The following is an 18,763-nucleotide window of genomic DNA, read 5'->3' as shown; positions in this document are numbered from 1 at the left end:
ACTCGCAGTCCAGGTTGGATGAGCAAAAGAGGCCCCCTGAACTAAACAATGGTGATCTAACCACCAAGTCAGAGATAGTCGAACATTGGGATTTAAGGATATTAATTGTGATATCTTTGTATAATCCCTGCACAATTGGCTCAGTATACAAAACTGAAGAGGTCTCATGTGAGAACGAGCAAAGGGGATCGCGTCCGATGCTGCAGTCATGAGACCTAAAACCTCCATGCACATAGCTACTGAAGGGAATGACAGACTGAAGGTTCCGACAAGCTGAAACCAATTTGAGACGTCTTTTGTCTGTTAGAGACAAAGTCATGGATACTGAATCTATTTGGAATCCTAAAAAGGTTACCCTTGTCTGGGGAATCAAGGAACTTTTTGGTAAATTGATCCTCCAACCATGTCTTTGAAGAAACAACACAAGTTGATTCATGTGAGATTCTGCAGACTGTAAAGACTGAGCAAGTACCAAGATATCGTCCAAATAAGGAAATACTGCAATACCCTGCTCTCTGATTACAGAGGGTAGGGCACCGAGAACCTTTGAAAAGATCCTTGCTAGGCCAAAAGGAAAAGATGTTGCTAGGCCAAAAGGAAGAGCAAAAAATTGGTAATGCTTGTCTAGAAAAGAGAATCTCAGGAACTGATAGTGGTCTGGATGAATTGGAATATGAATCCTGTAAGTCTATTGTGGACATATAATGCCCTTGCTGAACAAAAGGCAGAATAGTCCATAGTCACCATTTTTAATGTTGGTATTCTTACATAACAATTCAAAATTTTTAGATCCAGAACTGGTCTGAAAGAATTCTCTTTCTTTGGAATAATGAACAGATTTGAATAAAACCCCAGACCCCGTTCCGGAAAGGGAACTGGCACAATTACCCCGGATAACTCCAGGTCTAAAACACACTTCAGGAAAGCCTGCGCCTTTACTGGGTTCCTTGGAATGCGTGAGAGAAAGAAACTTCTCACAGGGGGTCTTACCTTGAAAGCTATTCTGTACCCTTGAGAAACAATGTTCTGGATCCAATGATTTTGGATTGAATTGATCCACACATCTTTGAAAAATCTTAGTCTGCCCCCTACCAGCTGCGCTGGAATGAGGGCCGCACCTTCATGCGGACTTGGGGGCTGATTTAGATTTTCTAAAAGGCTTGGATTTATTCCAAACATATACCTGACATCAATTCTAATGATATCTAATGACCTGAACATAAATAAGCCTTTCTTAGATAAGATTCAAGCTTCCTATCTAAAGGATCTTTAAAAGAAGTACTATCTGCCGTAGGAATAGTAGTACGCTTTGCAAGAGTAGAAATAGCCCAATCAACTTTGGGGATTCTTTTCCCAAAACTCCAATCTATCAGTCGGCAAAGGGTACAGTTTCTTAAACCTTGAAGAATGAGTAAATGAAGCACCCAGACTATTCCATTCCCTAGAAATTACATCTGAAATAGCATCAGGAACTGGAAAAACCTCTGGAATAACTACATGAGGTTTAAAAAATGAATTTAAACGTTTACTGGTTTAATATCAAGAGGACTAGTCTCCTCCATATCTAATGCAATCAACACCTCTTTTAATAAAGAACGAATATACTCCATTTTACATAAATATGAAGTTTTGTCAGTGTCAATATCTGAGGCAGAATCTTCTGAACCAGAGAGATCCTCATCAGAGATAGATAAATCAGAATGCTGTTGGTCATTTAAAAATTCATCGAATTTATGAGAAGTTTTAAAAGACCTTTTACGTTTATTAGAAGGTGGTATAACAGACAGGGCCTTCTGAATAGAATTAGAAACAAATTCTCTCACATTAACAGGAATATCCTGAACATTAGATGTTGAAGGAACAACAACAGGTAATGGACTACTACTAATGGAAATATTGTCTGCTTTTGAAAGTTTATCATGACAACTAACACAAACTACAGCCGGAGGAAACAAATGCACTTAGCTTTGGTAGAACCAACATCAGGCAGCAGGATTCAGTAGTAGATTCTGAAACAGGGTCAGCTTGAGACATCTTGCAATATGTAATAGAAAAAACAACATATAAAGCAAAATTATCAATTTCCTTATATGACAGTTTCAGGAATGGGAAAAAATGCAAACAAAATAAGCTTCTTAATAATAAACGCCGGAAATAATAAACGCCGGAAATGACATAATTACGTCAACAAACATAATTCTTGCGCCAAAAAAGTCTTGTGGCAAAAATGACAATAAATTTTAGCATTTTGCGCCCCCCTCGAGCCTAACAGCCAGCAATTTAGAAAAGAAAGTCAATTTAAAAAATTTTCAGGTAAGAAATAATTTTTTCATATGCATTTCCCAAAATGAAAACCACAGTCTGTAAGAAGGAAATGTACTGATTAACCTGAGTCATGGCAAATATAAGTATAAAACATATATTTAGAACTTTACATATAAAGTGACAAACCATAGCTGAGAGTGTCATAAGTAAAAGAAAACATACTTAACAAAAGACACTCATCTACATAAAGTAGATAGCCAAACCAGTACTGAAACGAGAATCAGTAGAGGTAATGGTATATAAGAGTATATCGTCAATCTGAAAAGGGAGGTAGGAGATGAATCTCTACAACCGATAACAGAGAACCTATGAAATAGATCCCCGTTAGGATGACCATTACATTCAATAGGTAATACTCCCTTCACATCCCTCTGTCATTCACTGCACTCTGAGAGGAACCGGGCTTCAGCATGCTGAGAAGCACATATCAACGTAGAAATCTAGCACAAACTTACTTCACCACCTCCATAGGAGGCAAAGTTTGAAAAAACTGAATTGTGGGTGTGGTGGTGGGGGGGTGTATTTATAGGCATTTTTTAAGGTTTGGGAAACTATGCCCCTCCTGGTAGGAATGTACATTCCATACGTCACTAGCTCATGGACTCTTGCCAATTACATGAAAGAAAACAATTTATGTAAGAACTTACCTGATAAATTAATTTCTTTCTTATTGGCAAGAGTCCATGAGCTAGTGACATATGGGATATACAATCCTACCAGGAGGGGCAAAGTTTCCCAAACCTCAAAATGCCTATAAATACACCCCTCACCACACCCACAATTCAGTTTAATGAATAGCCAAGCAGTGGGGTGATAAAGAAAGGAGTAGAAAGCATCAAAGGAAATTTGGAAATAATTGTGCTGTATACAAAAAATCATAACCACCATAGAAAGGGTGGGCCTCATGGACTCTTGCCAATATGAAAGAAATGAATTTATCAGGTAAGTTCTTACATAAATTATGTTTTCTTTCAAGTAATTGGCAAGAGTCCATGAGCTAGTGACATATGGGATATCAATACCCAAGATGTGGATCTCCACTCAAGAGTCACTAGAGAGGGAGGGAATAAAATAAAAACAGCCATAATCTGCTGAAAAAAATTAATCCACAACCCAAAAATATAAGTTTATTTCATTTGAAAGAAAAAAACTTAAATCAAAAGCAGAAGAATCAAACTGAAACAGCTGCCTGAAGAACTTTTCTACCAAAAACTGCTTCCGAAGAAGCAAATACATCAAAACGGTAGAATTTAGTAAATGTATGCAAAGAGGACCAAGTTGCAGCTTTGCAAATCTGATCAACTGAAGCTTCATTCTTAAAAGGCCACGAAGTGGAGACTGATCTAGTAGAATGAGCTGTAATTCTCTGAGGTGGGCCTGACCCGACTCCAAATAAGCTTGCTGAATCAAAAGTTTCAACCAAGGAAATCGCAGAAGCCTTCTGACCTTTTCTAGGACCAGAAAATAAAACAAATAGACTGGAAGTCTTCCTGAAATCTTTAATAGCTTCCACATAATATTTCAAAGCTCTTACCACATCTAAAGAATGTAAAGAACTTTCCAAATAATTCTTAGGCTATGGACACAAGGAAGTGACAACCTTAGGTAAAAATTAAAAAGAAGTCCGCAAAACTGCCTTATTCTGATGAAAAAATCAGAAAAGGAGACTCACAAGAAAGAGCAGATAACTCAGAAACTCTTGTAGCAGAAGAGATGATCAAAAGGAACAACACTTTCCAAGAAAGTAGTTTAATGTCCAAAAAATGCATAGGTTCAAATGGAAGAACCTGTAAAGCCGTCAGAACCAAAATAAGACTCCAAGGAGGAGAAATTGATTAAATAACAGGTTTAATAAGAACTAAAGCCTGTACAAAACAGTGTACATCAGGAAGTATAGCAATCTTTCTGTGGAATAAAACAGAAAGAGCAGAGATTTGTCCTTTTAAAGAACTTGCAGACAAACCCTTATCCAAACCGTCCTGAAGAAGCTGTAAAATTCTAGGAATTCTAAAAGAATGCCAGGGGATTTTATGAGAAACAGATTTATGAGCTTGTAACATAGTATTAATCACTGAGTCAGAGAAACCTCTATGACTTAGTACTAAGCGTTCAATTTCAATATCTACAAATTTAATGATTTGAGATCCTGATGGAAAAAACGGACCTTGAGATAGTAGGTCTGGCCAAACGGAAGTAGCCAAGGCAGGCAACTGGACATCCGAACCAGAACCGCATACCAAAACCTGTGTGGCCATGCTGGAGCAACCAGCAACACAAATGAATGTTCCATGATGATTTTAGAGATCACTCTTGGAAGGAGAACTAGAGGCGGGAAAATGTAAGCAGGATGATAACACCAAGGAAGTGTCAGCGCATCCACTGCTTCCACCTGAACATCCCTGAACCTGGACAGGTATCTGGGAAGTCTCTTGTTTAGATGAGAGGCCATGAGATCTATCTCTGGAAGACCCCACAACTGAACAACCTGAGAAAACACATCTGGATGGAGAGACCACTCCCCTGGATGTAAAGTCTGGCGGCTGAGAAAATCCGCCTCCCAATTGTCTACACCTGGAATATGCACCGCAGAGATTAGACAAGAGCTGGATTCTGCCCAAACAAGTATCCAAGATACTTCTTTCATAGCTTGGGGACTGTGAGTCATACCCTGATGATTGACATATGCCACTGTTGTGATATTGTCTGTCTGAAAACAAATGAACGGTTCTCTCTTTAGCAGAGGCCAAAACTGAAGAACTCTGAGAATTGCACTGAGTTCTAAAATATTTATTGGTAATCTCGCCTCTTGAGATTTCCAAACCCCTTGTGCTGTCAGAGATCCCCAAACAGCTCCCCAACCTGAAAGACTCGCATCTGTTGTGATCACAGTCCAGGTTGGCCAAACAAAAGAAGCCCCTTTAACTAAACGATGATGATCTATCCACTATGTCAGAGAGTGTCGTACATTGATTAGGCATACAAAGCTGTAGAGGTCTCATGAGAAAACGAGCAAAGGGGTTCGCATCCGATGCTGCAGTCATGAGACCTAAAACTTCCATGCACATAGCCACTGCAGGGAATGACCGAGACTGAAGGTACCGGCATGCTGCAACCAATTTTAAATGTCTCTTGTCTGTTAGAGACAGAGTCATGGACACTGAATCTATCTGGAAGCCTAAAAAGGTGACCCTTGTCTGAGGAATCAAGAAACTTTGGTAAATTGATCCTCCAACCATGTTTCCAAAGAAACAACACTAGTTGATTGGTGTGAGGTTCTGCAGTACGTAAAGACTGATCTAGTACCAAGATATCGTCCAAATAAGGAAACACTGCAATACCCTGTTCTCTGATTACAGAGAGTAGGGCACCCAGAACCTCTGAAAAGATTATTGGAGCTGTTGCTAGGCCAAATGGAAGAGCAACAAATTGGTAATGCTTGTTTAGAAAAGAGAATCTCAGAAACTGATAATGTTCTGGATGAATCAGAATATGAAGGTATGCATCCTGCAAGTCTATTGTGGACATATAATGTACTTGCTGAACAAAAGGCAGAATAGTCACCATCTTGAAAGTTGGAACTCCTACATAATGATTCAAAATTTTCAGATCCAGAATTGGTCTGAATAAATTTTCCTTCTTTGGTACAATGAATAGATTTGAATAAAACCCCAAACCTTGTTCCTGAGGAGGAACTGGCATGATTATCCCTGAAGACTCCAGGTCTGAAACACACTTCAGGAAAGCCTGAGCTTTTACTGGATTTACTGGGATACGTGAGAGAAAAAAATCTTCTCACAGGAGGTCTTACTCTGAATCCTATTCGATACCATTGAGAGACAATGCTCTGAAACCTTTGATTTTGGACAGATTTTATCCAAATATCCTTGAAAAACCTTAATCTGCCCCCTACCAGCTGAGCTGGAATGAGGGCCGCATCTTCATGCAGACTTAGGGGCAGACTTTGGATTCCTAAATGGCTTGGATTTATTCCAATTTGAGGAAGGCTTCCAATTGGAAGCAGACTCCTTGGGGGGAGGATTGAGTTTTTGTTCCTTATTCTGACGAAAGGAACGAAAAAGGTTGGAAGCCTTAGATTTACCCTTAGGATTTTAATCCTGAGGCAGAAAAACTCCCTTCCCCCAGTGACAGTTGAAATAATAGAATCCAACTGAGAACCAAATAAATTATTACCTTGGAAAGAAAGAGATAGTAATCTAGATTTAGATGTCATATCAGCATTCCAAGATTTAAGCCACAAAGCTCTTCTAGCTAAAAAAGCTAAAGACATGGACCTAACATCAATTTTGATAATATCAAAAATTGCATCACAAATAAAATGATTAGCATATTGCAATAGGCGAATAATGCTAGATAAGTCCAAATCCAATTCCTGTTGCGCTAAATTCTCCAACCAGAAGGTTGATGCAGCCGCAACATAAGCCAAAGAAATTACAGGTCTGAGAAGATGACCTGAATATAAATAGGCCTTCCTTAGATAAGATTCAAGCTTCCTATCTAAAGGATCCTTAAAGGAAATACTATCTTCCATAGGAATAGTGGTACGTTTAGCAAGAGTAGAAAACATAATTTATGTAAGAACTTACCTGATAAATTAATTTATTTCATATTAGCAAGAGTCCATGAGCTAGTGACGTATGGGATATACATTCCTACCAGGAGGGGCAAAGTTTCCCAAACCTCAATATGCCTATAAATACACCCCTCACCACACCCACAATTCAGTTTAACAAATAGCCAAGAAGTGGGGTGATAAGAAAGGAGCGAAAGCATAAAAAAATAAGCAATTGGAATAATTGTGCTTTATACAAAAAAATCATAACCACCACAAAAAGGGTGGGCCCCATATGAAAGAAATGAATTTATCAGGTAAGTTCTTACATAAATTAGGTTTTCTTTCCTGTAATTAGCAAGAGTCCATGAGCTAGTGACGTATGGGATAGCAGATACCCAAGATGTGGAACTTCCACGCAAGAGTCACTAGATAGGAAGGGATAACATAAAGACAGCCAATTCCGCTGAAAAAATAATCCACAACCCAAATCAAAAAGTTTTAATCTTATAATGAAAAAAACTGAAATTATAAGCAGAAGAATCAAACTGAAACAGCTGCCTGAAGTACTTTTCTACCAAAAACTGCTTCAGAAGAAGAGAAAACATCAAAATAGTAGAATTTAGTCAAAGTATGCAAAGAAGACCAAGATGTTGCTTTGCAAATCTGATCAACAGAAGCTTCATTCCTAAAAGCCCAGGAAGTAGAAACTGACCTAGTAGAATGAGTCGTAATCCTTTGAGGCGGGGATTTACCCGACTCTACATAAGCATGATGAATCAAAGACTTTAACCAAGACGCCAAAGAAATTACAGAAGCCTTCTGACCTTTCCTAGAACCAGAAAAGATAACAAATAGACTAGAAGTCTTTCTGAAATCTTTAGTAGCTTAAACGTAATATTTCAAAGCTCTTACTACATCCAAAGAATGTAAAGATCTCTCCAGAGAATTCTTAGGATTAGGACACAATGAAGGGACAACAATTTCTCTACTAATGTTAGAATTCACAACTTTAGGTAAAAAATTAAATGAAGTCCGCAACACCGCCTTATCCTGATGAAAAATCAGAAAAGGAGATTCACAAGAAAGAGCAGATAACTCAGAAACTCTTCTAGCAGAAGAGATGGCCAAAAGGAAAAAAACTTTCCAGGAAAGTAATTTAATATCCAGAGAATGCATAGGTTCAAAGGTAGGAGCCTGTAAAGCCCTCAGAACCAAATTGAGACTCCAAGGAGGAGAGATTGACTTAATGACAGGCTTGATACGAACCAAAGCCTGTACAAAACAATGAATATCAGGATGATTAGCAATCTTTCTGTGAAAAAGAACAGAAAGAGCAGAGATTTGTCCTTTCAAGGAACTTGCAGACAAACCCTTATCCAAACCATCTTGAAGAAATTGTAAAATTCTAGGAATTCTAAAAGAATGCCAAGAGAATTTATGTGAAGAACACCAAGAAATGTAAATCTTCCAGACTCGGTAATAGATCTTTCTAGACACAGATTTACGAGCTTGTAACATAGTATTAATCACTGAGTCAGAGAAACCTCTATGACTAAGTATTAAGCGTTCAATCTCCATACCTTCAAATTTAATGATTTGAGATCCTGATGGAAAAATGGGCCTTGAGACAGAAGGTCTGGCCTTAACGGAAGTGTCCAAGGTTGGCAACTTGCCATCCAAACGAGATCCGCATACCAAAACCTGTGTGGCCATGCTGGAACCACCAGCAGTACAAATGAACGCTCCATTAGGATTTTGGAAATCACTCTTGGAAGAAGAACTAGAGGTTGATAATTCCAAGGAAGTGACAACGCATCCACCGCTTTCGCCTGAGGATCCCTGGATCTGGACAGATACCTGTTGGATGAACAAAAGAGGCCCCTTGAACTAAACGATGGTGATCTAACCACCAAGTCAGAGAAGAACGAACATTGGGATTTAAGGATATTAATTGTGATATCTTTGTATAATCCCTGCACCATTGATTCAGCATACAAAGCTGGAGAGATCTCATGTGAAAACGAGCAAAAGGGATTGCGTCCAATGCAGCAGTCATGAGACCTAAAATTTCCATGCACAAAGCTACCGAAGGGAAAGATTGAGACTGAAGGTTTCGACAAGCTGAAACCAATTTCAGACGTCTTTTCTGTTAGAGAAAGTCATGGACACTGAATCTATTTGGAAACCCAAAAAGTTTACCCTTGTCTGAGGAATCAAGGAACTCTGGTAAATTGATCCTCCAACCATGTCTTTGAAGAAACAATACAAGTTGATTCGTGTGAGATTCTGTAGAATGTAAAGACTGAGCAAGTACCAAGATATCGTCCAAATAAGGAAATACCGCAATACCCTGCTCCCTGATTACAGAAAGAAGGGCACTTCGAACCTTCAAAAAGATCCTTGGAGCTGTTGCTAGGCCAAAAGGAAGAGCAACAAACTGGTAATGCTTGTCTAGAAAAGAGAATCTCAGGAACTGATAATGGTCCGGATGAATTGGAATATGAAGATATGCATCCTGTAAATCTATTGTAGACATATAATGCCCTTGCTAAACAAAAGGCAGAATAGTCCTTATAGTCACCATCTTGAATGTTGGTATCCTTACATAACGATTCAATATTTTTAGATACAGAACTGGTCTGAAAGAATTCTCTTTCTTTGGAACAATGAACAGATTTGAATAAAACCCCAGGCCCTGTTCCAGAACTGGAACTGGCACAATTACCCCAGCTGACTCCAGATCTGAAACACATTTCAGAAACGCTTGAGCCTTTACTGGGTTTACTGGAATGCGTGAAAGAAAGAATCTTCTCACAGGTAGTCTTACCTTGAAACCTATTCTGTACCCTTGTGAAACAATGTTCTGAATCCAAAGACTTTGAATCGAATTGATCAAAACATCTTTGAAAAATCGTAACCTGCCCCCTACCAGCTGTGCTGGAATGAGGGCCGCACCTTCATGCAGATTTGGGAGCTGGTTTTGATTTTCTAAAGGCTTGGATTTATTCCAGACTGGAGAAGGTTTCCAAACAGAAACTGTTCCTTTAGAGGAAGGGTCAGGCTTTTGTTCCTTATTCTGACGAAAGGAACGAAAACGATTAGCAGCCCTATATTTACCTTTAGATTTTTTATCCTGAAGTAAAAAGGCTCCCTTCCCCCAGTAACAGTTGACATTATTGAGTCTAACTGAGAACCAAATAATTTATTACCTTGGAAAGAAAGAGAAAGCAAAGTTGACTTAGAAGTCATATCTGCATTCCAAGACTTAAGCCATAAAGCTCTTCTGGATAAAATAGCTAAAGACATATACCTGACATCAATTCTAATGATATTGAAAAAGGTTTTGCAAGCAGTGGTGCCTTCCGTTTAGGTTACCTGACTTGTTCCCTCCCTTCATCCGTGTCCTAAAGCTTTGGTATTGGTATCCCACAAGTAAGGATGAATCCGTGGACTGGATACACCTTGTAAGAGAAAACAGAATTTATGCTTACCTGATAAATTACTTTCTCTTACGGTGTATCCAGTCCATGGCCCGCCCTGGCAATTAAGTCAGGTTCAAATTTTTTCGTTTAAACTACAGTCACCACTGCACCCTATGGTTTCTCCTTTTTCTCCTAACCGTCGGTCGAATGACTGGGGAGGCGGAGCCTGAGGGGGAGCTATATGGACAGCTCTGCTGTGTGCTCTCTTTGCCACTTCCTATAGGGAATGAGAATATCCCACAAGTAAGGATGAATCCGTGGACTGGATACACCGTAAGAGAAAGTAATTTATCAGGTAAGCATAAATTCTGTTTTTGTTTATGACACTCTAAGCTGTGGTTGGGCACTTTATATGTAAAGTTCTAAATATATGTGTTTAAACTTATATTTGCCATGATTCAGGATAATCAGTATTCCTTCATTCAGACTGTCAGTTTAATTTTTTTGGGAAAATGCATATAAATTTTATTTTTCTTACCTTAAAATTTTCAATTGACTTTTTTTCAAAAATTGTGGGCTTTTAGGCTCGCGGGTGCAGAAAATGCTTCTATTTATTGCGTCATTCTTGGCACGAGACTTTTTTGGCGCAAAAATTTTGTCATTTCCGGCATCATAGTTGGCACCGGAAGTTTTCACGTATTTGCGTCATTTTTGACGTATGTGTATTGCAGACGTTTTTTTGGCGCCAAAAATATGGGCGTCATTCTTGGCACCAAAATATGTGGACGTTATACTTGGCACCAAAATATGTGGGCGTTATACTTGGCACCAAAAATGTGGGCATCATACTTGGCGCCAGTTTTTTTTTCTTCATATTATTTCAGTCTCACTTTTCAGTTGCTTCTGGTTTTCTAGAGGCTTGTTTTATTTTGCATTTTTTCCCATTCCTGAAACTGCCATTTAAGGAATTTGATAATTTTGCTTTATATGTTGTTTTTTCTTTTACATATTGCAAGATGTCACTACCTGACCCTGGATCAGAATCTACTTCTGGAAAAGCGCTGCCTGATGTCGGTTCTACCAAAGCTAAGTGCATTTGTTGTAAACTTTTGGTAACTGTTCCTCTGGCTGTAGTTTGTGTTAGTTGTCATGATAAGCTATCAAACGCAGATAGCATTTCCATTAGTAATAATCCATTACCTGTTGTTGTTCCTTCAACATCTAATGTTCAGGATGTTCCTGTTAATATTAAAGAATTTGTTTCTAATTCTATTCGGAAGGCTCTGTCTGTTATTCCTCCTTCTAGTAAACGTAAGAGGTCTTTTAAAACTTCACATATTTCAGATGAATTTTTAAATGACCGCCATCATTCTGACTTATCTATTTCTGATGAGGATCTATCTGGTTCAGAAGATTCTACCTCAGATATTGACACTGATAAATCTTCATATTTGTTTAAGATGGAGTTTATTCTTTCTTTACTTAAAGAAGTGTTGATTGCATTAGATATGGAGGAGTCTAGTCCTCTTGATATTAAAACTTCTAAGTGTTTAAATTCAGTTTTTAAACCTCATGTAGTTATTCCAGAAGTTTTTCCAGTTCCTGATGCTATTTCAGAAGTAATTTCTAGGGAATGGAATAGTCTGGGTACTTCATTTACTCCTTCTCCAAGGTTTAAGAAGTTGTACCCTGTGCCATCTGATAGATTAGAGTTTTGGGAGAAAATCCCCAAAGTTGATGGGGCTCTCTCTACTCTTGCTAAACGTACTACTATCCCTACGGCAGATAGTACTTCGCTTAAGGATCCTTTAGATAGGAAGCTTGAATCCTTTCTAAGGAAGGCTTATTTATGTTCAGGTAATCTTCTTAGACCTGCTATTTCTTTGGCTAATGTTGCTGCAGCTTCAACTTTCTGGTTGGTGGCTTTAGCGCAACAAGTGTCAGACCATAATGCTTATAGCATTGTTAAACTCCTTCAACATGCTAATAACTTTATTTGTGATGCCATTTTCAATATCATTAGAATTGATCTATAGAGTTTTGGGAAAAAATCCCCAAGTTGATGGGGCTATTTCTTTCATGTAATTAGCAAGAGTCCATGAGCTAGTGACGTATGGGATATACATTCCTACCAGGAGGGGCAAAGTTTCCCAAACCTCAAAATGCCTATAAATACACCCCTCACCACACCCACAATTCAGTTTTACAAAGTTTGTGCTAGATTTCTACGTTGATATGCGCTTCGCAGCAGGCTGAAGACCGGTTTTCCTCTCAGAGTGCAGTGAATGTCAGAGGGATGTGAAGAGAGTATTGCCTATTTGAATACCATGGTCTTCCTCTAGGGGATCTATTTCATAGGTTCTCTGTTATCGGTCATAGAGATTTCTTCTCCTACCTCCCTTTTCAGATTGACGATATACTCTTATATACCATTACCTCTACTGATTCTCGTTTTAGTACTGGTTTGGCTATCCACTATATGTAGATGAGTGTCTTAGGGTAAGTAAGTCTTATTTCTATTTATGACACTCAAAGCTATGGTTGGGCACTTTATATGTAAAGTTTTAAATATATGTGTTTAAACTTATATTTGCCATGATTCAGGATAATCAGTATTCCTTCATTCAGACTGTCAGTTTAATTTTTTTGGGAAAATGCATATAAATTTTATTTTTCTTACCTTAAAATTTTCAATTGACTTTTTTTCAAAAATTGTGGGCTATTAGGCTCGCGGGTGCAGAAAATGCTTCTATTTATTGCGTCATTCTTGGCGCGAGACTTTTTTGGCGCAAAAATGTTGTCATTTCCGGCATCATAGTTGGCACCGGAAGTTTTCACGTATTTGCGTCATTTTTGACGTATGTGTATTGCAGACGTTTTTTTGGTGCCAAAAATATGGGCGTCATTCTTGGCACCAAAATATGTGGGCGTTATACTTGGCGCCAAAAATGTGGGCATCATACTTGGTGCCAGTTTTTTTTTTTCATATTATTTCAGTCTCACTTTTCAGTTGCTTCTGGTTTTCTAGAGGCTTGTTTTATTTTGCATTTTTTCCCATTCCTGAAACTGCCATTTAAGGAATTTGATAATTTTGCTTTATATGTTGTTTTTTCTTTTACATATTGCAAGATGTCACTACCTGACCCTGGATCAGATGGTTTCCTAAAAGGCTTGGATTTATTAAAATTTGAGGAAGGTTCCCAATTGGAGGCAGATTCCTTGGGGGGAGGATAGAGTTTTTGTTCCCTATTCTGACGAAAGGAACAAAAACGGTTAGAAGCCTTAGATTTACCCTTAGGTTTTTTATCCTGAGGCAGAAAAACTCCTTTTCCCCCAGTAACAGTTGAAATAATAGAATCCAACTAAGAACGAAATAAATTATTACCTTGGCAAGAGATAGTAATCTAGATTTAGATGTCATATCAGCATTCCAAGATTTAAGCAACAAAGCTCTTCTAGCTAATATAGCTAAAGACATGGATCTAACATCACAAATAAAATGATTAGCATGTTGCAGTAAGCAAATAATGCTAGATACGTCAGAATGCAATTCTTGTTGCGCTAAATTCTCCAACCAGAAAGTTGATGCAGCCGCAACATCAGACAAAGAAATTACAGGTCTGAGAAGATGACCTGAATATAAATAGGCCTTCCTTAGATAAGATTCAAGCTTCCTATCTAAAGGATCCTTAAAGGAAGTACTATCTTCCATAGGAATAGTAGTAGGTTTAGCAAGAGTAGAAATAGCCCCATCAATTTTGGGGCTCTTTACCCAAAACTCTATAAATTTTGCTGGCAAAGGATACAATTTTTTAAACCTTAAAAAAAGAATAAAAGAAGTACCTGGCTTATTCCATTCCTTAGAATCATATCATAAATAGGAAAAAACTCCTGGAGAAACCACAGGAGGTTTAAAAACAGCATTTAAACGTTTATTAGACTGAACGTCAAGAGGACTGGTTACCCCAATATCCAAAGTAATTAACACTTCTTTTAATAAAGAACGCATATACTCTATTTTAAATAAAATAAGTAGATTTGTCAGAGTCAATGTCTGAGGAGGATCTTCTGAATCAGATAGATCCTCATCAGAAGAGGATAAATTATCATATTGTTGGTCATTTGAAATTTCATCAACTAAATGAGAAGTATAAAAAGACCTTTTACATTTATTAGAAGGTGGAAATGCAGACAAAGCCTTCAAAAATAGAATCAGAAACAAATTCTTTAAAATGTACAGGTATATCATGCATATTAGAAGTTGAAGGAACTACAACTGGCAATGTACTATTACTGATGGATACACTAACTGTATGTAAAAGTTTATAATGACAACTATTACAAATGACATTCGGTGAAATAATTTCAACAATTTTACAACAAATGCACTTAGCTTTGGTAGGGCCGATGTCAGGCAGCAATGTTCCAGCAGAAACTTCTGAGGCAGGATCAGATAGAGACATCTTGCAAAATGTAAGAGAAAAAACAACATATAAAGCAAAATTAAATATTTCCTTATATGACAGTTTCAGGAATAGGGAAAAAAGCAAATAGCATAGACCTCTGATAGAGAAAAAATCAAGAGGCAAACATCAATGGGGTATTAAAATAATGAAAAAGTTTGGCGTCAAGTATGACGCACAACGTAACGTAAACTTTTTAGCACCAAAAAATAACCGGAAATGACACACTCGCGTCACTAGTGACGCAACCATGTGAAAGGTCTCAGCGTCAAGTATGACGCCGGAAATGACGAAGTTGCGTCATAGACATATTTTTCCGCGCCAAAAACATTTTCGCGCCAAGAATGACGCAATAAAGTTTAGCATTTGACGCACACACGGGCCTAATGACGCCCGCAATTTGCAAGAAGTAGTCAATTGAAAAAAGACTAAACCCCAGGTAAGAAAAAAAAAATTCTTTAAAAGATGTTTCTATTACCCAAATATGAAACTGACAGTCTGCAGAAGGAAATACATGAACCTGACTCATGGCAAATATAAGTACAATACATATATTTAGAACTTTATATAAATGCATAAAGTGCCAAACCATAGCTGAGGTGTCTTAAGTAATAAAAAACATACTTACCAAAAGACACCCATCCACATATAGCAGATAGCCAAACCAGTACATTAACAGTTATCAGTAGAGGTAATGGTAAATTGAGAGTATATCGTCTATCTGAAAAGGGAGGTAGGAGATGAATCTCTACGACCGATAACAGAGAACCCATGAAATAGACCCCCGTTAGAGAAATCATCGTATTCAATAGGTAATACTTCCTTCATGTCCCTCTGACATTCGCTGTACTCTGAGAGGAATCAGGCTTCAACAATGCTGAGAAGCTCATATCAACGTAGAAATCTTAGCACAAACTTACTTCACCACCTCCATAGGAGGCAAAGTTTGTAAAACTGAATTGTGGGTGTGGTGAGGGGTGTATTTATAGGCATTTTGAGGTTTGGGAAACTTTGCCCCTCCTGGTAGGATTGTATATCCCATATGTCACTAGCTCATGGACTCTTGCCAATTACATGAAAGAAATACACTCTGCACCTTGCCACAGCTCTGCTGTGGCACCTACCTGCCCCCAGGATACTTCAAATCAAGTTTCCAACCCTTCAGTCCAGCTATACAGTCCAGGAGCCACAAGTTACTGTTTGCTGCTGCTAAGCCTGAAGAAATTGTGCCAAAATAGGCTCCTCCCCTTAAGGTCAAAAGTTGGAGAAGGCCCAAACACCGCATGGAAATGCAGTTTTACACTAAAGTAAAAATACACACACAATATAACCCTCAAGCATAAAACCAATAAGTTTTAAGTGCCAAAAATAAAAAAACATAAAACATTGTTTTTTTATATTGTCTCCCATGTCACATAATGCCCAAATATCAACTAATGATAAATATAAAATAGGGACTCCAGTAACACCCCTCTTATTAAAATAGGTTTTACTGCTTACCCCATTCCCATACAGGGAAATAATGCCAGCCAGTTCTGATACACCAAGTCTCCTCAGAGAAAAAGGCTGCACATACCTTAATGCTGCTTGTAGCATGAAACCGGTCTCCACACTGAAGATGTCTCATGGTTACCTTCAGAAGTCTTGTGGGAACCAGCGTGGATCTTAGTTACAAAAGCTAAGATCATCAAACCTCAGGGCAGAAATCTTCTTCCATATCCCCCTGAGGAAAATAGTATGCAACGGTACCATTTAAAATAAAAAAACTTCTTGATTGAAGAAACTAAAACCTCACTTTACCATGTCTTCCTAGTATAACACAGGCAAAGAGAATGACTGAGGGTGGAGGGGAAGGGGAGGGGCTATATATATATATATATATATACAGCTCTGCTGTGGTGCTCTTTGCCACTTCCTGTTAGCAGGAGGTTAATATCCCACAAGTAAGGATGAAATCCGTGGACTCGTCATATCTTTGTAAAAGAAATATGTTTTAAGTATATCAGAGATCTTATATGTAAATTTGCCTGGAATATTAAAAAAAAAAAAACCTAGACTTCCTTAACTACTTCTTCCAGGAGAACTATTTTAAATATTTGTTATATGCAAGTGTGAAATTCAATTTCCACACTAAGTAAAACAAAAACACAAATTTAACAAGCAAGTTGCTTACTCATTCTGTTTATATGTAAAAAGAATAATTTCTTGAAACCAGATTTTTTTATTTTCTAACTTCCCACAAAACAGCTATTGCTTGTATTCAAATTTACACTTTTTATCAATTCATGCACTATCCAATATTAGAAAAAGCCAGAACAATGGTTTAATAACATTTTGTTTTTTTCCACTAGCCCAATGATTTAAGACTGGTTTATACCAGTAGACCCTGCTCCAGAAGCGTTAACAGTGTTGGCTGGGAACCACTGATGGGCAAGAATAGAAGAAACTCTGCTGTGGAGGTCATTTTTGCATCAGAGACGGAACGTTCTAAGCCAGAGGCAGAAGTGGCTGCCATTCAAGAGTCTAAGAGTAGTTCATCATTCCCAGGCTGCAGTTATATGGATATGATAAATGATGCACCAATACAACGATATGAGAGGAGAGCTTTATCTTACCATGAAGAAAGCAGCCACCATGTAGGAAATTTTAAGAGTATATCTGAAGGTAGTATGAGACAGGTTGTTCCTCTTCTACCAAGGACTTACACAGACCCCCCCATTGAATCAAAATATCAGATAAATAGAGCATCCCCTAATTTGTACTGTTACACAGATAGAATATCTCAGCACACCTCAGCAATAGTGGAAGAAATTGTAAAGCTCACTAGTCAACCTAGCCCATTTGAAGAACAACCCAGTAGACATTCAGCTGCTCAAAGAATGAAGGAGTATAATCAACCAGTTTATCCCAGAACAAGCTGTAAAAGTAATGCAAACATGGAACTGAAAACCAACAGTGAACCATTTAATATGGAATATAGCCAAGAACTTTATCCAAAGAGATCTTTAAGCCATTCAGACATGAAAGCTACATGGTTTCCATATGGTTCAGAATTCAGACCGCTGGGCCCTTGTCCTATACTAAGCAAAAAAGAGGCTCTCTCAAAATTCCATCTATCTCAACAGCCATTTCCCCCTCCTCCTCCACCACCACAACCTCCTCCTTTACCTGCAGTAAAAAACATGTCAAGGGTCACAGAGAGATATGTGTACAGTGGCACTGAATCCAGTGATTCTGAAACAGAAATTATTAATCCATACTATTATGCAGTGTTTGGGAAAAATATAAGATCTCCCATAGCAAGAGCAAGGCTGTCTTCAGGAAGCCTTCAACTAGATGATGATGATGATGATGAAGATATTCTTTTAAATGTTCGAGGGTGGGAAACTAGGAAGTCCAAAGTAGAGAAAAAGTGGTTTCATGCTTAGGTGCTAAATATGTGAAAAACTATATATGTTATTTTGTGTCATTGGGACATAATTACTTATATTTATGAACATCAGAGTGAAAATTGAAAGTCAAATATTAATAAAAACAAAATTATTCCAAACCACCTAATGAGCTGCTACATTAACAGATTTATTATCTGGTTTTGATGTCTTGAATTAAATTTTTTGTAACGTTATGTAAAGCATTAACACATAAAACAATCTATGTGTATATGCTCCTTCATACTGAGATTAACACAAATAAACACTAAGAAGTTAGCACTATTGCATTAGAACAAAAAGCAAAGTCAAAAGTGTATTGTAACATATTGAGGAAGTTACATTTGTATTGCACAATATATGTGTAAATAAAGTGATTCTTGCACAGAGGCAACAAATATTGCATTTATAGAAACATACATTTGTGAACAGCAGGTAAAGCACCAGGTGCAATAGAACTTGGGCCACAAGAGCAGGGGCCAGTCTGAAATCATTTGCAGCAGAGCAAGGAGGCCTGTATCCTGCAATTCACAGACTGACCAACTGGGTTGA

At 37.9% G+C, this 18,763-nt stretch overlaps 1 protein-coding gene across 1 annotated transcript in view; it reads left to right on the top strand.

The window, feature by feature from the left end:
- FRMD7 (FERM domain containing 7) overlaps positions 1-18,336 on the top strand; it is a 299,794-nt gene extending 281,458 nt beyond the window's left edge. Inside the window, exon 13 of the mRNA XM_053714655.1 lies at positions 17,135-18,336. Coding sequence (XP_053570630.1) covers positions 17,135-18,211 — 1,077 coding nt within the window. The 3' untranslated portion in view covers positions 18,212-18,336. The remainder of the gene's footprint in view (positions 1-17,134) is intronic.
- The last annotated feature ends 427 nt before the right edge of the window (positions 18,337-18,763 follow it).

This window comes from Bombina bombina, chromosome 1 (genome assembly GCF_027579735.1).
Source record: "Bombina bombina isolate aBomBom1 chromosome 1, aBomBom1.pri, whole genome shotgun sequence".
Lineage (NCBI taxonomy): Eukaryota > Metazoa > Chordata > Amphibia > Anura > Bombinatoridae > Bombina > Bombina bombina.
This window is presented reverse-complemented; position numbering and strand designations above follow the sequence as displayed.